Genomic DNA, 27,243 nt, shown 5'->3' on the forward strand with positions numbered 1-27,243 from the left:
TTCTGTTTTTTTGCAATTGAAAATGAAACATTATTTTGGCAGAAAACTATTTCAATAAATAAAACGTTTATATATGTGCAGCCTTTTCTCATTTAATATATTACTTCACCCATGCTGTCATAATGAAGGTATGTGTGAATTTCGTATCTTAACCTACTAACAACTGAAAACTTCAATCGTAACTGGCACCTAGTTACACTTCCTGGATCTCGTCTTATCTCTTTCACTAATCGTCCAATCAGCTCGCCTCCCACGACAGACCACCCAATTGCGGTTTTGAACGTGCGTGAACGGCGGACTTGAGTGGCGAGCGATGATTGGCCGAGTCCTAGCTCTACCAACCAATCAGAGCGTGGCAAGTCAGTCAAGTTCAAGTAAAGGAGTGGGGAAGCGAAGTAAGAAAAAAGCATTCAGAAAAATATGCGTGGTTTGTAATGCGCTGAGCCAAAGCATTTAATACAAACGTTATAACTTTCACAGTATTTACAAACTTGACTACCGGTAGCAGTGTATGCGCCTCGGTTGAATTCATTGAGCTAACTGAAGGAGGCGTGAATATAACAGACATGAAGAAGATAGCACTTCTATTGATTGTGCTGCTAGGAGTGACACACTTCATATTGCCAAGCCGATGCGAAGAAGATGACAAAGACGGTAAGATATCGATTGCTGGTTGTTGATATCTAACATTCTTGTAGGTATGGGGATATTCAGACCCGTTGCATTGTTAGCTAGCTTGGTGCATCGTTGTTTATGACAACACTGCATGTTCGACTATATCGTGGAGACCATAGAGCTGTTTTGTTGCACTACATCAAGACCTGTTAATATAAAACAAGTATCAGGAAAACAGAAGATATATACTGATTTAGATCAATGCATTTCATATTTGTTAACCATGACACTTCAGATTCAGCAGAAGATCTTGGAGAGGAAGATGATGGTGATGATGAGGATGATGATGAAGATGACACTGAAGTAAAGGAGGAGAATGGGGTGCTGATCCTGACAGATGAAAACTTTGACACCTTCATAGAGGGCAAAGACACAGTACTGGTGGAGTTCTACGCACCATGGTAAGATTTTGTTTGCTCTACATCTGTAGGACACACGTCATTGAGTGTCAGAGATCTTGCTCATGCAAATATTGCACATTTTCAGGTGTGGCCACTGCAAACAGTTCGCTCCTGAATATGAGAAGATCGCTCAGACGCTGAAGGAGAATGACCCACCAATTCCTGTGGCAAAGGTTGATGCCACTAAGGCTAGTGCTCTGGGCAGTAGATTTGAAGTTTCTGGATATCCCACCATCAAAATACTTAAAAACGGGGAGCCAGTAGACTATGATGGGGACCGAAGTGAGAGTGGTGAGTGCAGTTAAAATTAATTTAAATGCCGTTATGATTTTCCTCCACCAGATTGTAAATTTGAAGCAAGTGCTCATCAATTTCCTTCCGGGTACGTTGTTGATCAAGCATGGTTTTAACTTTCACTTTTTCAGCCATTGTGGAACGGGTTAAAGAAGTTGCTCAACCAGACTGGAAACCTCCTCCTGAGGCCACCCTAGTCTTGACTAAGGATAATTTTGATGATGTGGTGAACAATGCAGACATCATTCTGGTGGAGTTTTATGCACCCTGGTTTGTATATTTAAATTCCTGTGCAGCTTATTTAGTAACTCATGATGTAACATTTTTGCATTCATCAGTGTGTCTGTTTGACAGTCATGTGTTTTAATCCAAACAGGTGTGGCCATTGTAAAAGACTTGCACCTGAGTATGAGAAGGCTGCTAAGGAGCTCAGCAACCGCACACCTCCTATTCCACTGGCTAAAGTTGATGCTACTACAGAGAGTGATTTAGCAACGCGGTTTGGTGTGTCTGGTTACCCAACTCTTAAAATCTTCAGAAAGGGCAAGGCTTTCGACTATAATGGACCGCGTGAGAAGTTTGGTAGGTCCATCATCCAACATCTTGGTGACGGTTTGATTTGGAGGCATTGGAAATAAAGAAAGAATTTTTTTCTTCTAGGTATTGTTGATTACATGTCAGAACAGGCTGGTCCTCCATCGAAGCAGGTGCAGACTCTAAAACAGGTTCAGGAGCTAGTCAGAGACGGCGATGATTCTGTGATTGTAGGTGTTTTCTCCAGTGAAGAAGATGCAGCATATGAGATCTATCAAGAAGCATGTGTGTATTACACTGTCTGCAAGTCCTACTAAGATGCATTAGATGTGTACTTATCGGTGTTCATCGAACAACTTGTTCTCTTCCTGCAGGTCATTCTTTAAGAGAAGACTACAAATTTATGCATACATTCAATAATGAAGTCGCAAAATTCCTCAAGGCTTCACCTGGACAAACAGTCATGCTCCAGCCAGAGAAATTTAGGTCTAAATATGAGCCAGCATCTCATTCACTGACAATTAAAGTAAGTTCTGAATCTTTGTTTGTGTGAAATCTTTGAAAACCAAACGTGACACCAGAGGTGTGGTAACAACAGAGAAGTTTCGGCAAGGTTTTGTGAACAAAAAAGGCCTGGTGTCAATAGTGAAGTGTGAAGCACTACTCACACAAGTTTAACATAGTATAGGGTGGCCATACCTGCCTGCCTGGCCAGTATACATCTGGGAAAAATTGCCTTTATGGTCACCCTAACATAGTATAGATGACTCGTAATTTTTGTCAGTGAACCTTTAATCAGTTTTCCTGAACGACATTCCTTGTTTTTCTTAAAGGACTCCACAACTGCTTCAGAAGTTCAGGAATTTTTCAAGAAACACGTACTACCTTTGGTTGGGCACAGAAAGCAGAGCAACGATGCAAAAAGATACACCACACGACCTCTTGTGGTTGTTTACTACGGAGTAGACTTCAGTTTTGATTACAGAGTCGGTATGTGTCTAAGTCCTGGCTGTTTCAACGCTTTGAAGTTCTAAAAGGAATTAAGATAATGCCTGTAGCTCACGATGCAAATGCTTTTGTTTACTACTGACGCAATTTGTTATCATTTTCACCCAGCCACACAGTTTTGGAGGAGCAAAGTGCTTGAAGTAGCAAAGGACTTCCCAGAGTACACGTTTGCTATCGCAGATGAGGAAGACTATGCTGATGAATTGAAGAGTCTTGGACTCAGTGAAAGCGGGGAGGAGGTGAATGTTGGCATTCTTGGTGAGGGAGGGAAAAAATACGCCATGGAGCCAGAGGAATTTGACTCGGATGTGCTCAGAAGCTTTGTCACGGCCTTCAAAAAAGGTAAGGTGTTGGTGTCTTATGCATGTTACGTATTCCTTACGAAAGTGAGACATGATTTCTTTAAATACTACTTTTGTCACTACATTAAAATCAGTGATTACATCCTTTTCTTATCTGACAGGTAAGCTGAAGCCTATGGTAAAGTCTCAGCCTGTTCCCAAGAGTAACAAAGGACCGGTGAAGGTTGTGGTGGGCAAGACTTTTGATGACATTGTCATGGATGCAAAGAAAGATGTCCTTATTGAGTTTTATGCACCATGGTGTGGCCACTGTAAAAAGATGGAGCCAGATTATACAGCTCTCGGAAAGAAATACAAGAATGAGAAGAATCTTGTCATTGCCAAAATGGATGCCACTGCTAACGATGTGCCTCATGACAGTTATAAAGTAGAAGGTTTCCCTACGATCTACTTTGCTCCCGGCAGCAACAAGCAGAACCCAGTCAAATTTGAAGGCGGCAAAAGGGACGTGGAGGAATTAAGCAAATTTGTGGAAAAACATGCCACAAAATTATCACAGAAAAAAGATGAGCTCTAAGAGATTAAAGAAACCATGAACTTTATATAAATGCAGTTCCTTGAGAATGAAAGTGTTCTGGAGGGCTCGGTGACCTTCAGATAAGGGAATGTTTTGATTCGTTTTTTGTACTTTCTTTTGTTTCTGGGATCAAAACATTCAGTATTCTCATTCCAAACCAAGCACTGTTTATTAGGTTTATTTGTCCCAAGTCTTTTAAATAAAATAATGAAAAAACACAAAAGGAGTGGTTGTCATAAATAAGTTCCTGTATCTTTCACTTCAGCAAATTTAATGTTACACATCAGTTGTCAGATGACACCCCCCCCCCTTTAAGTGAGCTTTTAAGTTTATAAAAGCTTCACTTAAATGTGTCTTGTAAATTGATAATGCTCGTAAACAACTAATGTTTATTCTCACTTGAAATGGGAGTAGAGATTTGGACAATGAAACAGTATGTCAGGACTTAACAGGCAGATTGGTTTAAAGTCAAATCCGTCTAAAATAACTTTAAATGAAATCACTTTTATTTTGAATCGGATTTAAATCAACCTTCTATTACAAACTAAAGCAATTAACTTGTTTAGACTTCACTGCATTTGGTCACTATTTTCTGAATCTTAATTTGTGGGACGTTTTAGATGCTGTGAGGCTGGGGACCATGTGATGACGTAGAATCTGAATCATTTTTCGAACTCTTCGAAAGAGCCGACTCGGGGAAATGAATCAGATTGCCCACCACTATTGTACGCAGATGGCATTAAGTGGGTGGTACTTAATGAACCGAGTGACCCAAGTCCAAACAGTCCACAGGAAGTCCCTCAGTTCAATGCGAAAATAGAATGACATGTTGAGCATATCGACTTACTGGCCGTGTGGAACAGTTTTCTCCCTAATATTTGCCACAACTGCAGTATGCTTTTCCTTCTATCTGTACTAAAGGAAAGTAACAAGAGCTTAAATATTTGCATTATACTGTATCGCTAACATATTAACAACTGCTGCTCTTCGCTGGCATAATTCACGGCTATGATAGAAACCCAAAGACTACCGAAGGCATAGTTCGCCCCCGTTTTACAGTTTTGCAAAAGTGTATTCGTTCAAAATCAAGAACAAAGAGAACTTCTTCACATGTCCCCCACTGCAGTCACGCATCCGATTCGCCCAGTCTCCGATGGGATCTATCCAATCAAAAATCGCAACATTGGGTAGCTCGAACATGGCTCGTTCTGATTGGCTGATCTGTTTGGCGCTCGTTGATTCTGCAGTGCGCGAGGTGGGCGGCGAATTCTGAGTATAAACGACAGACTGAGCGGGTTTGAATACTTACAGAAACGGAAATATTACACATTTACGTAGATTTCAAATTCATTTCAATTCGCTTACAGTCTGCCACAGTTAAGAGAGAGAAAGACGGCCGGCCTCACGGATACTTGTAGAACTAAAGACGAATTAATCGCCTGTCTTTTGTTTATCGAGGCTCGCCGGTATTGGTAACGCGGACGCGCGGAGGTGAAAGGACCCTCTACCGCGAGCTAGCTGAGTTAGCTAGCTCACTTAACTGATCATCTTCACTTAGTGACGGCGCTGACAGACTGCGAGAAAAGTCGGTTGTTTGGATGTGGACAGATCTCCTCCTTCAGGTAGGCACTAGATGAAAACACTAAAGAGACAGTTGTCTGACTGTTTTAGTGAAACCACGTTTACTTTCTGGTTAAGACAGCACTGCTAACCAGTTAGCGACTAACTTTAAATTGAAACACCGCAAAGGCAGCAGTCGTGCTAGATTATAGACAGTCTAAACCACGGCGAAGTTAAAAAGGATAATTTAAGAAAAAACGATAAATCTGTCATTTACAAGCCCTCATGTTGCGCTGAACCTCTGTGACTTACTTTCTTCCGTGAAAGGAAACAAAAGGGATGAAGAAATGACAGCCTCGGTCACCGTTTACTTTCAGTGTGTTAGAAAAATATACATTAAAAATGAACAGCGACTGACATTCTGCTTAACATCTTTGTGTCACAAGAAAAAAAGTCAGGTTTAGAGAACCATGAGATTGAGTAAATAAGTAAACATTTTTAGCCTCTATGTTGTCAGCCTACTGTTAGCTCTTCAGTGATTATTTCTTAAATGTCATTAAAAGAATTTGTGAAGTTGTGTGAGTAAACACGAGTAAACGTGTTACAAGGTTTTGTTTCAGTTAGACGTCTCTTAAATGTGTGTGTTAGTCCAGCAGGGGCGCCGATGAGCTCGTACACCTGTCACATACACACAAGGCATAAGATAAGTCCCAGATTTTGGAATAAAAGTGTACCTAATATAATTGAAGAACTTTACATTTGGGTCATTCATTGATTTTAAAAGGGGGCATTAATTTCCTTCTGCCTATTATTTGTTCAGTTTTGTCATGCTGCTACATTTAGCATGTGAGTTTGTGGTGTTGTTGAGATGACTGGGAGAACTTGTAGGAGGGGAAACCTGTGAACTTACAAGTGACACTTTGTCACTGTCTCACACGGTCTCAGCTGCTTGGTTACATATTCAGCCTGCGTATGTTAGATAATCTCTACAGCAATTCAGTTGGCTTTTACACTCTACTTGTTCCTCGAGGAAAGCGTTGTTGCGCTTGCATAGCTCAGAAGACTTAAAGGGGCTTTCAGGAATTGTGCAGTTAAGTTTAAAATGAGAAGAGTTAAATTTAGTAGTTACTAATTGAATTTGATGAGTAATCTTCATCTGAAATCTTCAGTGAAAAACAAGACAAAAATACTCTGGAGGAAAAGGTCTTAAAAGGTTTCAAGTTTACCTTCATTAAACCTGCAGAACCATAAATAGATTTTACATGTAATTACTTTTAAGCCATCTGGCAAGAGAAATAATCAGTCACTTAATGCGTAAGAAAACTGTGTATTTTAATTTGTATATGTGTGTGTGTGTGTGTGTGTATATAGATTTTGGATGAAGCTTTTTGTTTCAAAATGAGAAAAGCAAAACCACTTAAGCCCAATATTGTATGTTTCTAGACTCTACTATGAAATCTAAAGCCATATACTGTATGTGTATAGGGAAGCCATGGGATTGACCGGGAGGAAATCGGAGAAAGGTCCTGTTTGCTGGAGGCGGAGAGTGAAGTCTGAGTACATGCGACTGCGGCAGCTCAAACGTTTCAGGAGGGCAGACGAGGTCAAGGTGATCCATGGGCTAATACAGCAGACATTAAGCTGCTCGTATAGAGTTTGGTGTTGGTCAGGCCTTTGGGCGTCATGTGATATGAACAGTGCGTTTGCACTGTTATGTATAGCACCGTTTCCACAACGGTAAAAAGTCATGAAAACAACCATGTTGCCTGCCTGCCTGTCTATAGGATGGTCTCACGTTGAAATGTGTTTTCTTAATTTACAGAGCATGTTCAGCTCCAACAGACAGAAGATATTGGAGCGTACAGACATATTGAACCAGGAATGGAAACAGAGACGGATACAGCCTGTTCATATTATGACACCTGTGAGCTCCTTGCGAGGGACTAGAGAGGTTAGAACAAATCCTCTAATTCAGCTAATTGAGACGTGTGTATTTAATGCCATTAGTGCTTTTTATAAATTTTTTTTATTTAATTATTATTTTTTAAGCCTATTGTCTCCATTTCTTTTTGCTTTTTGGAAATGTGTATTAGTGTTTTATTGTTAAAGGCCATGTTTTTGGTGCCTATGGCGTTTAAAGTAAATGCTCATTATCATATAAATATCTTTTATATGTAGTATGTAGATTTATGATCTGATGCGACTCAAATATTTTGCAGTGTACTGTTGACAGTGGCTTCTCTGAGTTCTCCAGACAAGTGATTCCTCTCAAAACACTGAATGCTGTGGCCTCTGTTCCTGTCATGTACTCTTGGTCTCCACTCCAGCAGAATTTCATGGTAAAACCACATTTCTTATGTATTTATATATATTTATATATGCAAAAGTCAAAAGCTCACACTTTTAATCTTTTCTTCTGTTTTAGGTTGAAGATGAAACCGTATTGCACAACATTCCTTACATGGGTGATGAAATCCTTGATCAAGATGGCACCTTCATTGAAGAGCTTATTAAGAATTATGATGGAAAAGTTCATGGAGATAGAGGTCAGGAATTAATTTTTTAGGTTTGACCTAATTTTAAAGAAATTGGGAGATGGTTTAAAATGTTATTTTTTTTGTACTCTAATGAATAAAAGCACACAGGCTTGGTATGATAAATAATGCCGGTTTAAATTTTTTGGGTTAGATATATTTTTAGAATTGGATTCACGTTTAAGCTAACATTTCCGTAGCTGCTAAAAACCCTATAGACTGCAGATTCTCTTGAAAAAAAGTGTATTGATTTCTTGTTGTGTTTTGTTTTGTGTAGAGTGTGGCTTCATAAATGATGAGATCTTTGTGGAACTAGTGAATGCACTCAATCAGTACAGTGATAATGAAGATGATGACGATGAAGAGGAAGATCAGCATGATTGCAAGTTTGAGAAGATGGACCTCTGTGATGGAAAAGATGATGCTGAAGACTCTCACAAGGACCAGCTTAATTGTGAAAGTAAGAAAACTTAAATGATTTTTAGTGTAAAGTATGTAAAAACAGACCTAGTTTTGATGCAGACTGTGAGCGGTTAAAATATTACATTTGATTCTTGTTCTTTAAACAAGTTCCAAAGATTTACAGCAATGTGCATCAACAGTGTCACACATGTCAGGAATGTAGTGTTTCTATGTATTTTGGGACGTCAGATGTTTTTCTTGTCTAGTGCAATATACTTTTCTCTTGTTTGAAAGGAGAAAAAAAAGCTGACAACAGATGGGAATTTGATTACATGCTGCATGTTTTTTTAGTCTCATACAGTTTCTGTGCTTTCTTATTGTATGCAACAGGTCACAACAATGACCGATCAAAGAAGTTCCCCTCTGATAAAATCTTTGAAGCCATTTCTTCCATGTTTCCTGATAAAGGTTCAACTGAAGAACTCAAGGAAAAGTATGTTAGAAAACAACTGTGAACAACAACTTCCAATAATGTGAAGCTTCCATTTGCGTTGAAATTTGGTTATGTTTTCAAATGTTGTCTTTTTGCAGATATAAAGAGCTCACTGAGCAGCAGCTTCCAGGGGCTCTTCCTCCTGAATGCACCCCCAACATCGATGGGCCAAATGCTAAGTCAGTGCAAAGAGAGCAGAGTCTGCACTCCTTCCATACACTCTTCTGCAGGCGTTGCTTCAAATATGACTGTTTCCTTCACCGTAAGCGTTTATTCTTCAAAATGCTGTTTTTTTTTAACAGTAAAAATCATCAGCCATTTAAAAGTGCATTTCTATAAATGCGTTCCTCTTTGATTTACAGCTTTCCATGCAACTCCAAACACATACAAGCGTAAGAATATGGAGAATCTAGTGGACAGCAAACCGTGTGGCATATATTGTTACATGTACATGGTTCAGGCAAGTGCATTTCTCCACTTCTTTTAAAATGAAAGATACTGTTAACCCTGAAGTCTTGATATGTTTGTGTGGGTTGAGATGGCACAAAACTGCAAGTGCAGTCATGATTTCTGTGTGAAAGTGTTCGTTTAGATGTAGGTTTGTAGGTGCTGCTTTATTCTGACTTTCACTTCATGATTATCCCTGGCATACATATCCCTTCAGGATGGCATGGTTAGGGAATACCCAGCAGGTGTGGTTGCTGAGCGTGCCAAGACCCCTTCTAAGCGCACGGTGGGCAGACGCAGAGGAAGACTCCCAAATAGCAACAGCAACAGCAGACCCAGCACCCCAACAGTTAACAATGAGACTAAAGACACAGACAGCGACCGAGAGGGAGGGGCAGATGGAACCGACTGTAACGATAAAGATGATGACGACAAAAAGGATGAGACCACCAGCTCCTCAGGTAGAGATTAAGGGTCTAGGAAAATACATCATACCAGTGTGATGCATATACTATTGTCACAGTCGATTGTATATTTGTGTTTTGGAGCAATGAAATGTTTTTTTTTTGCTGTTTTAATACATTATTATTCGTTTATGTATTTCAGAGGCGAACTCCCGCTGCCAGACTCCAGTGAAGCTGAAGTTGAGCTCAGAGCCTCCTGAGAATGTGGACTGGAGCGGCGCTGAGGCTTCTCTCTTCAGAGTGCTCATCGGCACTTATTACGACAACTTCTGTGCTATCGCTAGACTCATCGGCACAAAGACCTGCAGACAGGTACACGCCTGAAAAGATGGGTTTATGCAATCACATTACATATTGCATTGTTTATTTATACTGTTAAATGCTATGCATGAATGCTGCGAAATTATTTGAGGGTCTGAAAATTGCAAGTTACCACAAACAGCAATTAAACAAGTGACAGTGAAATGAATTTCCTGTTTTGGGTTTTGGCAGGTTTATGAATTCAGGGTAAAAGAATCTAGCATCATTGCAAGTGCACCTGCGGTGGATGAAAACACTCCTCAAAGGAAGAAGAAGAGGAAACACAGGTGTGGTTATTTTTATACAAGTGGTATTTTTAAGTATCTAGCTACTTAAAAAAAAGTCTCTTTCACTGATGTAGTCATATTAAATTGTAATCAAACTATTATAATTGGTGCATTTCAATCACATACTACCCTGTTATGCTTTCTTGGGTTCTTTTAGATTGTGGGCCACTCATTGTCGGAAAATTCAACTGAAAAAAGGTTTGTCTCTTTCTAGTTAAATTCTAGCTCATACTTTTAGATGACAGTATATTTGAAGAGTTCAGATGCAAAAGCTTCTGTCTGATTTTTTTTATTTATATAATTAACGTTTTTTTTATGGCTACTTCATGTAGGTTTCTTATGTAATTACTGGTACTTCTCAGTGGCTGGAGGCCGGCATTTAGCATTAATTTGAAGTGAAAATACTTGATGAACATATTCTGTGAAGTTCTCATTTTTGACCAGGATAGCTTTTGGCGGGTTTTGCATCTGAACTTTTCATTTCACTGTTGTGAAACTTGAGTAAAATGCAAGTGCAAATGTTCATTATATGTGAAATTTCTGCTTGCAGATGGCTCCTCCAATCATGTGTACAATTACCAGCCATGTGACCACCCGCGCCAGCCCTGTGACAGTTCTTGCCCTTGTGTCACTGCCCAAAACTTCTGTGAGAAGTTCTGCCAGTGTAGCTCGGAATGTGAGTGTATATTAGGGATGTCCATTTTCAGTCATTCCCACGATTGATCATAGTTTAAATTTAATGATCAATTAATTAAGCTTAAAGGAATAGTTCACCCAAAAATACAATTTTGATTATCTACTCACCTTCAAGTAGTTCCAAATCTCTAAGAATTTCTTTGTTTTGCTGAACAAAAAGGAATATGTTTTGAGAGTTTGTAACCAGGCTGTTTTTGGTTTTTGACTTCCATAGTAGGGGGAAAAAAAAACCCTATGGTTAGCCTGGTTACAAATGTTCTTGAAAAATTCTTACACATTTGGAACTACTTGAGTAAATTATGACAAAATTTTCATATTTGGGTGAACTATTCTTTTAATACTGCAAAATGCGTATGTTGCAGTGGCATGTAGTAACAGGCAGTAGATGTGTGAATGCATCTCAAAACTCAGCTTCCTCATCCATTTCAATGGGGTTTTTAGTCTAAAAAATAGGCTAGTAGAAGGATTGTAAAAAAAGAATAGATGTGATTTATGATCAATTTGATCAAATGAAGACCGCATGCCATAGTTGTCTTTTGGGATCATTTTATTTTGTTGCCTGTTTCATATCCTGTCACAGACCGAATGGTTTTTAAAAAGGTTTCATGGTGCTCATTGTTATAGTTCAAAACACAATCACAATGTTTGCATTTAAAATAATATGATCCCAAACCTGCCTATGGTGCGTGGGGTTGTGCCGCACAGTCACAGCAGTTTCCATCAGCAGTGCTACTGCAAAACAAAATTATGACACAAGTGAGATACAAAGCTTAGTTTAACAGAAATGATTGGTAAGCAGTCGTGACCAATGACCGTGCTTTTGGCTTCATGCTGTTCAAGCCGATACACGGCTGTGTGTGTGTATGTTTTGCGGGTTGGTCATGAACGTCCATGCGTTTAATAATATTGTTTCTTTTCCCAAATCCTCACTTTCTCGCCAGCTAATTTCACAGGTTTATTTTCTTATTTTATTTTTACCATTTTTGTGGCCGTTAAGAATTTGTTCTTACTAGTTAATTTGTGTGTTATCTTGGAAGGCTGTATAAAATATAGTTTTGTCGAAGCACAGCTTGATGTGGAAATACTTCTCTGAGAAAACAAGGCTTTAGCTTTAGCTTTAGCTTCACCGGTGGCTGTGAAGTGACCGCCCTGGATCTTTTGCAAGAATAATTCAGAAATGTGTTTAGCACACACCGCAAAATGAACTTACTTAATCAGCCATTGATAGCTTTAATCAATTACATCTCTTGTTGATGACAGTTAATCGAGTGCTGATAGATTGTAGAATATTGACGGCCCAAGTGTATATCGAGAGACAAAATTGTGATACAAAGTTCTGAGCATTTTTAGGAAAAATTCATTTTTTTTTCCCTCAGCAGAATCTTTTTTTAATGATTGGCACCGAAAGTAGTTAATATGTAGCTTTTATAACCAAGATGAAGTTACTGCTGTGGTGTGATTTGAAATGGTGGTCATTTGTTTTTGAACCAGATGTTTTCTATCTGTACAGGTCAGAACCGGTTTCCAGGCTGCCGCTGTAAGGCTCAGTGTAACACCAAGCAGTGTCCCTGTTATCTGGCTGTACGTGAGTGTGACCCTGACCTGTGCCTCACCTGTGGAGCGGCTGAACACTGGGACAGCAAAAACGTCTCCTGCAAGAACTGCAGTATTCAGAGAGGAGCAAAGAAGGTACACTTTAATCAGACGTGCATCAGTTTAAAGACGCATGCCGTTTTCCTCATGTTTAAGCAAAACGTTAATAAATAGTCTTGCTTATTTATGCCATTTCTTCTTCTAAGCACTTGCTACTGGCTCCGTCTGATGTGGCCGGATGGGGAATTTTCATCAAAGAGCCTGTTCAAAAAAATGAGTTCATCTCCGAGTACTGTGGGGAGGTGAGACATAATAATAAAAAAAGCATGTCAACACTTCATGATGATACCTTTTTATGTGACGTGTTTCTATTTTTACCTGCTAGATCATCTCCCAGGATGAGGCAGACCGCAGAGGCAAGGTGTATGATAAATACATGTGCAGCTTCCTGTTCAATCTCAACAACGGTAACTAACTTTCTCGCAAACGCTCGTTGCTCACGTGCCCTCTCACTAGCTGACAACCTCCCACCTTTCACCCACAGATTTTGTTGTTGATGCAACTAGGAAAGGAAACAAGATCAGGTTTGCCAACCACTCCGTGAACCCCAACTGCTATGCAAAGGGTAGGTTACTCAGAATCTCGTACTCAAATGATCTTGCGTGTGTAAACTGTGACGTCATGGTCTCTTCCTGCCTGTCCTCGCAGTGATGATGGTTAATGGGGATCACAGGATTGGCATATTTGCTAAGAGAGCCATACAGACTGGAGAGGAACTGTTCTTTGACTATAGGTAAAAAAAAAAAAAACTCCTCAAACACGTTTTCTTTCTTCTAAGATGTACTTTTTGAATCCTCTAACCTGATGTTTGCACGTCTCTTTCAGATACAGTCAAGCCGACGCTCTGAAATACGTAGGTATTGAACGTGAAATGGAAATTCCATAAAGCCATCTACCTCCTTCTACAAATGCCTTACACTCTTCAGGAATTCTCTCTCCACATGCATTTCCAATACAGTTTAGATACAGTTTTTTAGGATGAGGGCATCTATTTGAAAAGTTTTTAACAGTGATATTTTGAAGACAACTTTTTTTTTTTTTTTACTCAACCAACAGGCTTACTCTGGGATACACTTTCTGATAGTAACTTGAACATTCTGTCATGTTTACAGTTGGTTTTAGTACAGAGCCATTTTATAATGGGCCATTGTTTTGTAGTTTTTTTTTTTTTTTTTTTTGGGTTTACATTTTGACAGTTTCCTCTATACCTTGGACCAAATTTCACATTTAAACCGGCTGTACGTTTGTAATGCAAAAACATATATCATGCAGTCTCCACCGTTTTAACGTTTGTTCGTTGTGGAAACCAAAGCCACCATCACTGCTTGGCATGTTCTTTTCTCCAGAACCACGTTGCAGAGGTATTAAATGCTTTTTCCGGTGCCAACGCACAGTTGCTGTAAAACACAAAACAGCTTGGTGATTTATGTAAGGAGGGTAGACTCAGTATCATATTATTGCGGTGCCTTGACGTTTAAAGAACACTGAATAGTTTCTTGAATTAGATTTCCTAAAATGTTGAATGGTGTACTCAAATTGTCGTATGCATGAACAAAGGTTTCAAATGGAGTGGAATCAGGTAACTCTTCATTCCTCACTGTACATTGTTTTGTAATGTTTATCCAGACATTTGCAGCTATGAACTTTAGACGTCACTAAATGTAAAGAGATTGGATTAAGGTGCTGTTTTTGTCCCTGGTTACGTGAAAAAACAATCACTTTTTTCTGAACATGGGGGGATACTGTAAAATCAAAGCAATAATACCAGGCTTGACTCCAGAAGTCCCTATTTATTTTATGAGTGTAAACAAGTTTTATAATTTATTGATGGCTATCATTTGCTGTGATTTGTCTAGTGAATATTAGGGAGTTACTTTTCTTTTGCTCCTCTTCAGTCACATTTCTCCTCTGAACCTCGTTTCTACTCCACGTTTCTTTCCTGAGGGTTTTTGACCACTCCATCTCCATGCCTCCGATTACAAGGTGCTGTTCAATTGTTTACAGGGACTTGTTAAACGTGATAAAAATAAACATTGAAAATAACTGTCGGCTGTACGGTTTGTGCTTGAAATTCTGACGAGTACATAAACGGGAAAACCTAGCGCTGAGAAAGCATAAAGAAAAATTAAGTTTATTCATGACATTTATAAAATGAACTGCACTATACAAATGGTGTTCTCGTGGCTGGTAATAATGCAACTCTAAACAGCCAGACATGATTATGCTCAGCGTGCTGCTGAAACGTATCCTCTTGGTTATGGATATTTCTGTCTGCAACCAACAAAATCTGTCAGTTTTCCAAAACTCATAATTACAATTAAATTAATCAGCGTTTTGTATTTTCATAATTATAGGCAATAGCATGCAACCCTGACTCTGGGTCCCACTATGAGTATAGTTCAATGTCCAGTATTTACACATTTAAAAAGTAAATGGCAATCCTGAGCAGCTTAAGGGCTTAAAGACAAAGACTGGCCGCTTTAGCAGTCTGGGTTTAAAGGGAAAAGTCCAGTGTCACATTGTCCTACTCGGCAACGATGACTTGATCTTTGAGAGCATCCTCCGTGTTCACATTCCTCAAACATTGTTATGCCAAGTAACTGTAAGTGTCTTTTTCCCCATCCACACGTTCCAGGTATTCCTTCTCTATCAAAATGTCAATGCATTTCTGGAAAAAAAGAGAGGGGGGGGAACCCAAACATTTAAATATTTCAAATGAATGTTTCATAAGTAGTCAGAAATGCGGTGCGCTGCAGTTCTGTTACCTTGATGACAGGAACGCGAGGTTTGAATCGTGAAGAAAGTTGGTTCAGCACTTCTGCCAAAAGCTGCTGGTGTTTTAAAACTTTCCTCATTTTCATGATTCTCACGATAGCTGCCTGCACACAACAAAACAGCTAGATTCAAAAGCATATTTTATTATTTAGACTTAAAGGATCCGCTATAGTTTTTTTTAATACCTGTATGAGGAGCTTCCTGTCTTCCTCAATGTTTTTGTGTGTCGTCTCCTGCTCTTGTTTCTGCTCAGTCTTCATTGGCACATTGATATTCACTCGTAACTTCTTACTGTACACAGAGACAGGGAACATTGTAAATATGCAGATGGAAATACTGATAGTAAATTAATTGTGTATAATGTGCAGATTACTTCTTATAGCCCAGGAAAAGTTTGATTAATGTATCAGGCTTGAAATCCATTTCATCAATGTTTGCATTCTCATCCTCCAAGACCTATTAAAAAAAAAATTAGATTTTATAATTGCTTTATTAATATAACAATATTCACATAAACATGTTCTAACAGCAATGTGAACAATTAAGGGAATTGCAAAGAAACTAAGCACACTAAGCAAATACTGCAATTTTAAGTCTAATATGGTGATTCATGCTCATGAGTTTTAATTAATTAGTTACTGTGACAATCTAAAACAAAAAGAGAAAATATAATACAAATAGCACTTATGTTGAGAAACATGTATAGGGTGCTATATGCAACTAGTTCTCAACACTTACCAGCAACTTTGATTTCAACAGGATTTGCAAGACCTGAACCAAAATATCCTGGGGAAAAAAAGTTTCCATTTATTAAAAAGACAGACAGAAGAATGCACAAAAAAACAAAACATTTTTTAAAAATGCAATGTGTTAAGTAATATCTAGACTAATAATTTAATCAGCATGTTTTGGATAATTCAAGTGGACCAAATATAAAATAAATGTTAAACCAGACACAGTTTTTCTTTCTATTGCACTGGACTAAACTGACTTTGTTCTTTCATGGTCTAAGTGTTTAATGGTTGGGATTTATCTTTTTACACTGTTCCCAGTCATCAATTACTTTCCTTCTTAAAATTGCTTATGTATTTAATGCTGTATTATTAAACACCGAATTCAACCACTTTTTAAAATCAACTTATTTTTAGACCAGCTTTTATTCTTTGAAAAACTGAGCATGATCTCAGACCGGTGCAGTAATTTCCAAAAAGAAATACGAAACCGGTGCTTACAAAGACAACCAGTTGACAATCAGGCTGAAAGACACGGCAATGTGATACAGCATGATAAAAGATTAACAAGCAATTTTTAAAACACTAGGACTGAAAACATCAACACGTTTAGGACTTTACACAGACATAATCGCCGTTTCTGTTACCATTTCCTTTCGTGGAGCTCAAAGTGTGCTAGTTGATTTATGTGAATGAGATGGCGCCGCACTCACTATTTTGATCTGTGTGCTGTCGGCCAGTTGCTGGACGGTGTAGATGTTCTCTGTGTTAAACTGGAGCAGGATGGCCATCTGGAAGGTGGAGGCCTGCGGGGCGACACACGAAACACATGCTGACACTCATTCCAGCCGAGTCCTACAACCTTACCACTGAGGAAAACGCTAACCTGCAGAGTGTATCTGTTCTTGAAGCAGTTGGTGACCAGCTCCCCTTTGGATAGGTGGTAAAGCCATGTCAGCTTCCGCCCGCTGTGTCTACTTCCGTAAAAAGCTGTAAATCTTTGGTAACTCCGCTCCAACTGCGAAAAACAAAGGCGCCGAAAAACTATCATCAACTGGAAGTGTAATCACACATTATTCTTGCCTCGTGGAAGGGTGTGAAGGGCTTGGAAAATTACAGGGTTAAGCGTCTGAGCATCTCACCTCAGATGGTAAAGCGAACGTGCAAGACTGTTGGAACGGCCACGAGCCAGAGCTCAGAACCTGGATACTGAAATCCACTGCGAGACAGATGGAGCCAGATTTTATTCATCGGTAATGACCGCATGCGTGCCATCTCATGAAAACAGAGGAGGAGAGTGGAGCACTTACGGTCCAAAGGCTCCGAGTTGGAAAGGTGCTTTTTGAATTGCTCATTCAAGTCTTTGCTGACGCCGATGTCCTGGAACATGCGCTGTAGTTTGGAGGTGTACTCGAAACCACATGCTTGCTGAGGGCGGGCAGAAGAAAAAAAAAAGGTGTTAAGCATCTATTAGAAACAGCAGAAGAGCGGTGAAGCGAGTCGTCTTCACTGAGCAAGCGCACAGACCTTGAGTTTGGAGATCATGCTGGCCTCTGCGTCGTCGCTGGCACTGTTCTGGTGCACCAGTCTTTTGGCCAGCATCTTGGCATAGAACTTCTGGAACACGTCTTTATCCTCAATATACTTGAAAACCACCATCTGATGATGAAGGATGTCGGAGAATCTTATTTTCGCTCACACATTGATACGACATGAACTGACTGACCTCCAGTAATTTGTGTGTACATGTGTGTTAATTAATATGGTTAGGATTAGGATTAAGGACCGTTTTAGGGTTACTCGTGTCTAATTAGGCGTAATTGAGTGTTATTATAATAGTCAGCATGCCTCGCTGAACTAATGCTTATGTTGCATACCGTGAACTACTGTTTTCTTATAATGCGATACACAGTAAGTACATTAAGCATATCTCTGGTATTAGCTGTAGATTAACTAGGACCCTGTGATGCAGAGAAAACAAACAGGATCATAGAAATCGGTAATAAAAAAAATAAAACTCTGCATCTGTCAGTGCAGTGTGAATTGGCGTTTACTGACCAACGCTGACAGTCACTAGATTACGGTACTTCAATTCTCAAGCGTTCCAAGACTCGACAAATGCCAGCTATAACGAAAACAAGCAGACCAAACACTAACAGTGGTAACATACTGATCAGGCAGAACCCGACCGATGTGTCTGCTGGTGCCGTTTTGGCAAATTCTGGACTTAAGAATTATTGTCTGTTTGTCTGGTTATTACAACCATATAAACACTGTTGAATGTGGTGTCAAGCAAGTATTTGAATTTATATACATACATACGTGCATAATATATATATACACATAAAAGTTTGAGATCAATACATTTTCTCAAAACTGTTCTCTTGCTAAATATTATTGCAATATAACAATGTTTTTCTGAATCTACAGAATCTGGCATGAATTGGATCCAATTTAACAACATCAAATATCAAAATGTTAGAGTGCTACGCGATCTCTAACACATTAAGAAACTTTTACAATCGGATTGTTGATCTCCGTGGAGGACAGAGAAACTCACCACTTGGTTGAGAGTATCTTCCAGCTCAGCTTCCTCTGGATTCTTTGAACTAAATGAAACACACACACAGTGTTAAATCATAGTTTTTAGACAGTTATGAAGTCAAATTCCTTTGCTGAGCTCGTGCACTAGAATACTTTAAGGTGCAATTTTACATATAGAGTACTGCTAATGTGCTTTTCATTAAGATTTTTCCTTTTTCTTACAGCATTCAAAAAATAAAGCTTTAAATCCTAAAACATGAACTGTTTGCAATAACATGCCAGACGTTCTATTCTGGCAGATAAATGAGAGATTTACATGTAAACAGATCAAGGATGAGAATAGGAATAAAACGATTCACCTCTTCTTCAGTAAGGAGTCGCAGTATCTCGCCAGAAGCTCAGGAGATTTGCTGGAGGACTGCGCCATCCTTGTTACCGCATTGTTATTAATGAATCTTCCACAGGCCTGGAGAGCAGCAGAGTGAAAGTTACACCACGCTATAAATAAACACTACAGCTCAAAACCAACAAAACTGACCTTTAATATAGATCACAAACCTTATCGAGTGCTGCCACAAACCCAGCATCATTATTGAACGCAGACATGACGAGAGCATTGTATTTCTTGTGAACATCCAAGATTGTTTGCACGTACATTTTGGGATCCTGGAAAACAAGCAGTGGCGGTTCAAACGGTGATCAAATTAAGACGTTACAGGAACTGAATCGAACAGAGATACAGGAAAACATGCGCAAAGATGAAAGGATATCTATCCAGTGTTAATAGAGTTAAATATTTCTGGTTTGACTTTGTCAAATGGGCACTTGGATTTCTACTGAATACTGTATTGACAGAGCGAAGTCAATTCATGTCTTTGAAAGAGAATTCAGGCAAAACCCTAGTTAGATAACTATTGTCATTGTTCAGAAAAAGAATAGACCCGTTAAACAATGAAATGAAGTTTACTCAGGTTTAGCTACGCTTAAAACCGGTTTGTCTCATTTTCACGTTAAATGAATAACATTTTGAATTCTTCTCCACAGCAGCAGCTAGTCGTTGTGGCTATATGTAGTAACACCAGGACTCACATTAAGTGCTGAATCTCCACACTTCTCAATGGCAGCCAGCCCTTGATTATGAATGTGGGACTCCAAGAGTTTCTTGAGCTCACCCAATCCATCCGTGATCCGGGAAACAAGGTTATACATCCGACCGAGATCTGTAATTATACGGAGCGTGAATTGACTGTCAAACTGACAACACGTTTGAAATCACTGGCCGACTGAAGGTGCCACACCGACTGACCTTCATTCTTATCAGAGTCTAGAAGGTTCTGGAACTCCGTGTGGAAGATCTCCAGGTGTTTCTCGATGAGGACCTGCTCACACTTGCGAGCCAGCTCGTCTTGTGTGCTCTCGTGGAGATACACCTGCACCCTCCGCTGCTCCTCCAGCAAGCGTGCCTCTGCCTGCACACGGCATAAGAAACATACACTTCGGATTGCAACAAAACCTAATTCACCATAAAATCAACTGCAGTTTACGTTAGAATGCGAGACTTGAATCTGAACTCTAGTTTACCTTTTTCATGTATTCAGTAACAGGATTTTGCTGGAGGAACTCTGTGCTTTCCCGTGTATAGAAACGCTCTGTGTCAGCCAAAAACTGAGTCTCAAAGTACTCCTTGTAAACTGATAATGTCGGCCCCTTTACAAACGCATCATCCTCATTCAAGCCCAATTCAACTGGAAGAGACGAACCAAATCACAACATGAAGCTTCAAAAGTTCAGAGACTGTTTATTTCACATAAAATTAACAGCTGGCTCACATGGATTTAATAAGATAACAAATTATGCAAGTTTTCGAGAGGTCAGCATAGGACAGATGTAAATGTAAGGCTACTTCACTCACCGTAGGACTGCACCACTCCACTGATGAGTCTGGTGTTAATAGTCTCACCATTTCTTTCCTTTTCAATGAGTTTTAACACAGCATTTGTCACCTATACAAAAGAAAAGACAGGGTTATTTAATGTCAGATGAAAACAAAAACATACCTAAAAATGGAATGCTATAAACTGCCAAAAAAATAACTTGCCTGCTTGTTTAGTGGTCTAAATAAACACTCTCTCCAAGTGACCAAAGCAAGCTGTGAAGGAAAAACATTATTAGAAATGATCAGAATTGCTGTTTTTATGTAATAGGACACAAGACAAAGAGGCGTTAATAAATTTTTTTAGAACTGAAATATAATAAAATGCTATATTTATTAAGTAGTAAGATCTGTTTTTATGAAGATGAATAATTATTTTTACCATTACTACTTCTACCACAACAACAAAACATTTATAAAATACAATCAGCATCATTATTAAACAATTAAGTAAATGATTTAATTATAGTTTCGTCAACAGAATACATCACAGGAAACCAATCATTGAGTTTACCAACACATGCACGAGATCAACTAACGCTCATCTAATGCTTTAGTGACAATCCACCAAGCCCATTGGTCAAAATATAGCTGTCATCAACTCCCTCAAGAAAGCCTGGGGCTAGCGTTAAGTCAAACACCACGCCAGATACAGCTGATGTGTGGTCTCAAATGCGCACTGGCTATTATGAGCAATAAAAAGAGCTAAACTACAATACAAAATAGCCATTAATACACGTTTTATAAACACAATGTACGGAAATGTAAAACAGGAATCTGTGAGTCAGGCAGGGGCGTGTGCCGTTTCTCGTACCGAGTAGATTTCATAAATTCCTTTCCGTCCCTCATCACACTCTCGGCGCACCCAGTGTCTGTTGAGGTAAGCACAGATCCCATTTAACACTTTACTGGAGAAGCGATAGTCCTCCCACTGCTGCGTGTAGAACTTCAGAACGCTCTCATCCATCAGGTCCTCTCCGTCCTGCCAGACACAGACAGATGGAGGAGAGAAACAGAAGAAATGATAACTCATAAAAAAAAAAAAAAAAGAGAAAACCACCTCATTTGTGATATACAAGTATAACAAACCATATCAATAGCTAATAATTAATGTAATATTTAATATAATTTCTCCTTTTCTGTTATGGCCAGTGCAAACAAACAGAGGCTGCTTTAAAAAACAAAACAAAAAAACACCTGAACAATATGATCACCAATGCATCGTGGTACCCTGAATACCAAGCACACTGTATGTAGGCTATTACCTTGAGAAGGTTTGTCAGGTAGCTCCTCAGAAACTCTTTCAGTCTTTTGTAGAGTTCTAGTCCAACAAACTGTGCCCCACCAGGTGTGGCTGTTTTCTTGGAGGGTTTGGAGGGGGGGATGCCAGCACCCCTGATCTGGTTGGACTGGTGCACGCTGGTACAGTAGTTATACACATGTCTGAACAGTAGGTTAAAGTCTTAAGATTGTAAATGAGTAAAAGATGACAGGTAGCTGATAAAACAGACATATTAGCACATTTCTAAACTGACTGGATGCCATTCTATAATGATGATGCTGTCAGTTTCAGATGCCAAGTAGCTTTGTCTTTGTAGCTGTATCAGAGTACAAAAATGAATAAACATGTTGTGGATTAATAGTGGAAGATTGGCACGTAGGAGGATTTACTCCTATGAGTGTTTTTGAACATGTCTAATGTGAAAAACATGAACGCAAAATTCTATGTGGACTGAGCACATTTCTTTGCATTGATGCAATTTAGATGAAATTCATATCTGTTTCACAGCAGTGAAGAGGACACTTATCTCATAACAGTTGTGTTCCAAAACACCTTAAAAAACGCCTAATTTATTTTTAACAATTTTAAAAACTTCAAAGCCAAAGGTCAGCTCCTCAATATTAAACAAGAATGAAGCAGTACCTTTAACAGTCTCAATGCTCCCGAAAACCATCTAGAGAAGCTCATATAGCTCAAGACGGAAATAAGTTCACAATATCACACGTCATCTATGTGGGTGTGTTTACTGCAAGCTAAAGGTCATGACCATGTAAACTAATTACCAGAACTAATTCTGTTTTTTAGTGTACTAGTTTTTCTGAGAGCCAAATATGGCACCTTTATCACTAGCTGTGGGCTCCGCTGTGCTGCAAATGACAGCACTCCGGCTCAAACTACATGCTGAGATTCAGTTTCTGATCAGCACTAAAGAAAGCTGCAACACCAGCAGACAGATCTTTGGGTACACACAGGGCCACACGCACGCTAAGAAAATGCATTACTGGGGATGCAGAGGAGAATGACAGCTGTGGATGTGAGAAGAAACTCAGAGCAATTACACCCTTGTGTTTGATGTGGCACTAAAGTGGGTGAAATGCAAAACTACAAATTTGAATGCGGACAGAGGTCCTTGTGAAAGTTTAAATTTTCCAGACACAAACTGCTTTGAAGAGCTATAAAGTGGAACACACGGGTTAGGAGACACCTGGGATTATATAAGAGTCACGTAAAATTAACACCACACGGTTTCATTTTACACTGCTTTGGAATTCACAATTTGCACAACGATTATGATTATTTCATTTTTAAATGAAAAAGTAAAAACTGCACTGACTTCTAAAGCTAAATTTTGGTTCATTTTAATGATACAATAAATGTCACACTAAAAAAATTAAATGAGAAAATTTTGTATCTTAGCAATTAAAACATTAAACATACAAATAATTTTGCATAAATAATTCCTGTTTTGTGCATTATATTCGCGTCACAAACATTATCAGTCAGAAATCAGTTGACCTATTTTTACAATACTATGCAATTAATTTGATTCATTAATTTTTGTTAACTGAGACCTATTTAAACTGAATTATTTGTTTATTCAGTTCTTTTTTAAATAACGAACAGGCCAGCCAAAGCTAAAATATGCTAAAAACTAAAAATAAAATGGCTAGAAAGCTCATTTAAAATAGCATATTCTACTTAATGTTCTGTAATATTAAAGAACAAATAATAATCTCTCCACACAATGTAACAAAGATTAATCGTCTATTGCAATTAGTGTAGTGATTAATGAAGCACAGCGCACACATAAGTCACTTTTGAACAAAGCAGATTTCTGTTGCTCAAAAAGATGACTTTACGCGATCGAGCTAAATCTGCACAATGAAATTTTCACCCCGTACAGAAACCCCCGACCACACAGCTTCCCCCTGAAATTGCAGGATTTCTACCGTGAAATTTTGCAGAGCAACCTTTCAGCCCTGAGATAAACTTAAATCCCAGCTTCAGAACTGACACAACGAGTGAGAAAAAGTTGATGTACTTTAAACAGCACACAATTACCACTCATTTATAGCAGCGTAATACATCACTCTTACATTACCCTCGAACCGTTAACCCACCAGTGAAATAAGCAACGCAGCGTACGCTGCAGCCATTCAAAGGGTTTTTCTCATAAGCCGAGGTCTTATTCTCATTACAAGCGCAAAATTCACACACATGGCACCACACCTAAAAAGACAAAGCTTTTCAGTGTGCTGGCCACAGCTGCTGCCCCCATTAATCCCCATTCATCCCACGGTGCCTGGTAAGATACGTATAGAGTTCCATGTAGCGTGCCTTAGCCATGCTCTGGCGTGTATAGACCTGCTGTATTCCTGATCTCAGGTCATCCCAGATCTGGTCCAGCCCAATCTGTTTGAGCCCGTGGGTGTTCTGGCCCCTGTTGGATGACATTGTCTCTGTGCCGGTCTGCTCGCGTCAGATAAATCCTCTCTTCTCCCCGCTCTGCTCCAGAACACTGCTGCTTCACATGTAGTCCACCATGCTGGAGAGAATTCAGACAGGATCAGGTCAGGGATGAGTACCGCTACACTTCACAGATGGTGCTGTGGGCTGATCTAGGGTTACAGCACAGTCCAAACACTTCAGCACGGTATCTGGGAGAGCAAACAAATCAGACTTACTGCCATTTTAAAAGGGTGCAACATGAAAATAACCATAAAACGGGGAATATTATTTCATTACGATGGAAACAACAACAACAGATTATGCACGAAGTTATGAATTTAGCATTTACATGTGTTAAATAGGGCATAACTAGCTTACACTGTAGGAAAAAACTGAATTCAGAGGATCAGATCATCCATGAGCAGGGATATAAAAATGTGGAAGTACAATATGTAATTTTCCCTGTAGCTGTTAAAAATACGCGGATGATGTAAAATGAAGTCAGCTAACAAACAAATGGGGGATGTCTTGGTGTAGGTAACATGGTAACATTATACGCATTGTTAATTTATTACCGATTCTGAGAAACTGTAAAAAAAAAACCACAAAGCTGGTTGAAAAATCCACGACCTTACCCTTTAAAGAGAAAAAGCAAAACCTAATAGCAGACTCTTGGGAAACTGAGCATCATTCCAGAGCTCATGTGAAGTGACAAGTGTTGGGTCAACGTTATATTTAGCTGCGTGTCTGACTGCTGTGTGTTGTGGTGCAGAGGATATGAATCTTGCCGGTCATTGTTTACATGTTGTGACGTTCGAGATGCCACATGTCAGAGAAGCAAGAGCGAGCGAGGGCCGGCGCATCAAAACATGTGACCAGCGGGATTGGGTTTAGCTGGGTTATTAATAGCAATTCCCACATCGTTCTTTCTAAGGCTTCTTGTTTACAGACAGCTGTTTCTATAGTCAGCTAACACTACTGACCGATACGTATATGAGATTAAGTTTATTAAAACCATCTCCGAGTGATAAACTGTAGACGACAATGCAAATGCCCCAAAAATCTGATAAACAGTAAATCAAGAAAAGCAACTGACCCAGCCCTGATAAATCACTGACCCAGAGAGTGAGAGGTTTTACAGCAGAGGAAATAAACAAGATGGAGTGGCGTCACAGCGCCAGGATCAGCCCAGCTTATGGTGACACATATAAAAGATGCATGCGGTTGAAGAGGACAATGACTTTTAATGCTCCCTTGCTCCATTACACACATATACAAACAGCTTTACGATACATGTTGCGTCTAAACTTATCTATTAGCCTCTGTAAGCGGGACAGCTCTTAATAGCCGTGAGAGTCATTCATTACATTTTAGTACATTTAAGGCAGCGATGGCAAATGCTTTATTTGATCATTGTGGGAACACTGTTTGTGAACGTCCAACTGCCCGAGTCCGGTCACATTTAATCTTATTAGTCCAGCCAAAGCAAGGCTAGACTTTCTGACCCACATTCATCAGTGGGATATTTTCACGAAATCAAACATGTGATCTGTAAATGGTCAAAAATCTTATGAAAGAATCTCTCTCTTTCTTCTGTGGAACACAAACGTTTGTAACCACTTTTTTTTATTACTATTCTTCTTACATAAAATGGAAGCTAAGAGGGAAAAAAAAACTCTTTTGAGCTCCACAGAAGAAAAAAAAATAGTCATACATGTATGGAAAGAAAAACAAGCTTAATGAAGCCACTTGCCTGAGATTATTAGACACCGAATACGTCTTACCTGTCAGCTTATTCATCATAAGCTTCAACATAATTGATTGTGTGCAGAAGTGGTTCTTTTTTTCTTAAGTCTACTTTTTGACATCTCAGGACGCCCTTGCCAATAAAGCAAGCCAAAACTAACATGATTCATAACCCATCTTGGAAAATGTTCCTAATTTGAGAAGGAAACATACCATGCACTGTCACACACGGTTTGGGAAACTTCAAAATAAAAAATAATTCTGAGTCACGTATGTCTCCAAAAACTACTGAGCTGCCTACCAAGTAGACATCATTTTGGCCCAACAATGTTGTCTAGGTAGGCATCTGAGACAGCAGAATTCATGTAAATGTGTGTAAATGACGGTTCATTCTTCAGTCGGCCTCAGCTTTAGATCTCCATCGTAGACTTGACCAAAAAGAGCACGCTAACATCTTAAACACACAACGTGTGTTAATTAACGCCCGTTTTAATGTAGCATTTTTCTTCACAGTGTCAATACATTAGCATTGCTAGTAGGTAGCAGCTCGCTAGCTTCAGGTAACTTACCCTGTAAACCGCCTCTTAGGAGAACTACCGAGACATATTAAGGCCAAATAAACAACTGACATTACAATATAACCTAAAAACACAAGATTTGCTATCAGCCTACTGCTCTAACTCGGCGAAGCTTTTGAGATATTGATGTAAAATGGCCACCTATTCTTTAAGTCGTTTGTAACAGCACAGCAACGTTTGTCCCCTTTCTCGTTAAACGGACAGATATCTCAGTCTAGCTACATGTCCAGTCTAACCGGGATGGCTGACAGGTATATAAAGACATTCAATCTTACCTGTGTCCGTTTCTAACGTCGAGCTGTGTGAGCTGGAGGCCCAACGCTGTCTGTGACGGGAGATGATTGGGAACTCCGTATTAGAGCGAGAGAAGCGTCATACGCCACAGCTCGGTGAAATACAGCGCCCTCTAGTGTTCACTAACTAGTGCCCTAGTGTCCACGACGTCAAACTCTATCGACCAAGAATGGTCTCTTAACTTATTTCTGTTATTTATTTATTTTTGTGTCTTGTATTGCTCTTTTGTGAAAACATTTTTTGTAATAAATTGAACTTTAATACAAGCCCCAGTACACCCAGCGT

The 27,243-nt window shown here is 39.3% G+C and overlaps 3 protein-coding genes across 5 annotated transcripts; 2 read left to right on the forward strand and 1 right to left on the reverse strand.

Annotated features, from left to right (window-relative positions):
* Positions 1-357: 357 nt before the first annotated feature.
* On the forward strand, positions 358-4,014 carry pdia4 (protein disulfide isomerase family A, member 4). Its single transcript, XM_043226918.1, has 10 exons — positions 358-654; positions 911-1,076; positions 1,162-1,367; positions 1,502-1,640; positions 1,747-1,952; positions 2,031-2,189; positions 2,279-2,430; positions 2,738-2,894; positions 3,021-3,254; positions 3,376-4,014. The coding sequence occupies exons 1-10, from the start codon at positions 567-569 to the stop codon at positions 3,789-3,791; spliced, it is 1,923 nt and encodes a 640-aa protein (XP_043082853.1). The 5' UTR covers positions 358-566; the 3' UTR covers positions 3,792-4,014.
* A 1,019-nt stretch (positions 4,015-5,033) lies between these two features.
* ezh2 (enhancer of zeste 2 polycomb repressive complex 2 subunit) lies at positions 5,034-14,671 on the forward strand. Of its 2 annotated transcripts, XM_043226211.1 has the most exons (20): positions 5,035-5,413; positions 6,837-6,960; positions 7,174-7,302; positions 7,571-7,690; positions 7,777-7,897; positions 8,163-8,345; positions 8,678-8,780; positions 8,879-9,042; positions 9,143-9,240; positions 9,445-9,688; positions 9,834-10,003; positions 10,184-10,278; positions 10,436-10,476; positions 10,829-10,954; positions 12,485-12,663; positions 12,774-12,869; positions 12,953-13,034; positions 13,112-13,192; positions 13,276-13,360; positions 13,453-14,671. In XM_043226211.1, the coding sequence occupies exons 2-20, from the start codon at positions 6,844-6,846 to the stop codon at positions 13,511-13,513; spliced, it is 2,295 nt and encodes a 764-aa protein (XP_043082146.1). In that variant the 5' UTR covers positions 5,035-5,413; positions 6,837-6,843; the 3' UTR covers positions 13,514-14,671. The 2 variants fall into 2 exon arrangements, with proteins under 2 accessions (XP_043082147.1, XP_043082146.1); XM_043226212.1 differs by lacking the exon at positions 10,829-10,954 and having other exon boundaries at positions 5,034-5,413.
* A 71-nt stretch (positions 14,672-14,742) lies between these two features.
* On the reverse strand, positions 14,743-27,050 carry cul1b (cullin 1b). 2 transcript variants are annotated; one of them, XM_043226210.1, is made up of 22 exons: positions 26,940-27,050; positions 24,207-24,437; positions 21,876-22,053; positions 21,425-21,592; positions 20,776-20,826; positions 20,590-20,680; positions 20,259-20,422; positions 19,984-20,146; positions 19,767-19,897; positions 19,236-19,343; positions 19,037-19,143; positions 18,694-18,742; positions 17,661-17,792; positions 17,444-17,561; positions 17,276-17,352; positions 17,020-17,151; positions 16,847-16,939; positions 16,141-16,188; positions 15,776-15,858; positions 15,588-15,693; positions 15,393-15,506; positions 14,743-15,295 (listed from the first exon to the last, which is right to left on the reverse strand). In XM_043226210.1, the coding sequence occupies exons 2-22, from the start codon at positions 24,344-24,346 to the stop codon at positions 15,215-15,217; spliced, it is 2,334 nt and encodes a 777-aa protein (XP_043082145.1). In that variant the 5' UTR covers positions 24,347-24,437; positions 26,940-27,050; the 3' UTR covers positions 14,743-15,214. The 2 variants fall into 2 exon arrangements, with proteins under 2 accessions (XP_043082145.1, XP_043082143.1); XM_043226208.1 differs by having other exon boundaries at positions 24,207-24,549; positions 26,940-27,039.
* Between the last annotated feature and the right edge of the window lie 193 nt (positions 27,051-27,243).

This window comes from Puntigrus tetrazona, chromosome 24 (genome assembly GCF_018831695.1).
Source record: "Puntigrus tetrazona isolate hp1 chromosome 24, ASM1883169v1, whole genome shotgun sequence".
Taxonomy (NCBI): domain Eukaryota; kingdom Metazoa; phylum Chordata; class Actinopteri; order Cypriniformes; family Cyprinidae; genus Puntigrus; species Puntigrus tetrazona.

Excerpts from the sequence above, each read along its gene's own strand:
- ezh2 (XM_043226211.1), top strand. The coding sequence starts at position 6,844 with ATGGGATTGACCGGGAGGAAATCGGAGAAAGGTCCTGTTTGCTGGAGG. Across the intron at positions 6,961-7,173 it reads GGAGGGCAGACGAGGTCAAG|AGCATGTTCAGCTCCAACAG; the intron begins GTGATCCATGGG and ends CTTAATTTACAG. Across the intron at positions 9,689-9,833 it reads TGAGACCACCAGCTCCTCAG|AGGCGAACTCCCGCTGCCAG; the intron begins GTAGAGATTAAG and ends TATGTATTTCAG.
- pdia4 (XM_043226918.1), top strand. The coding sequence starts at position 567 with ATGAAGAAGATAGCACTTCTATTGATTGTGCTGCTAGGAGTGACACAC. Across the intron at positions 1,641-1,746 it reads GTGGAGTTTTATGCACCCTG|GTGTGGCCATTGTAAAAGAC; the intron begins GTTTGTATATTT and ends TAATCCAAACAG. Across the intron at positions 2,431-2,737 it reads CTCATTCACTGACAATTAAA|GACTCCACAACTGCTTCAGA; the intron begins GTAAGTTCTGAA and ends TTTTTCTTAAAG.
- cul1b (XM_043226210.1), bottom strand. The coding sequence starts at position 24,346 with ATGTCATCCAACAGGGGCCAGAACACCCACGGGCTCAAACAGATTGGG. Across the intron at positions 20,681-20,775 it reads TTAGACCACTAAACAAGCAG|GTGACAAATGCTGTGTTAAA; the intron begins GCAAGTTATTTT and ends TCTTTTGTATAG. Across the intron at positions 17,562-17,660 it reads GCATGATCTCCAAACTCAAG|CAAGCATGTGGTTTCGAGTA; the intron begins GTCTGTGCGCTT and ends GCCCGCCCTCAG.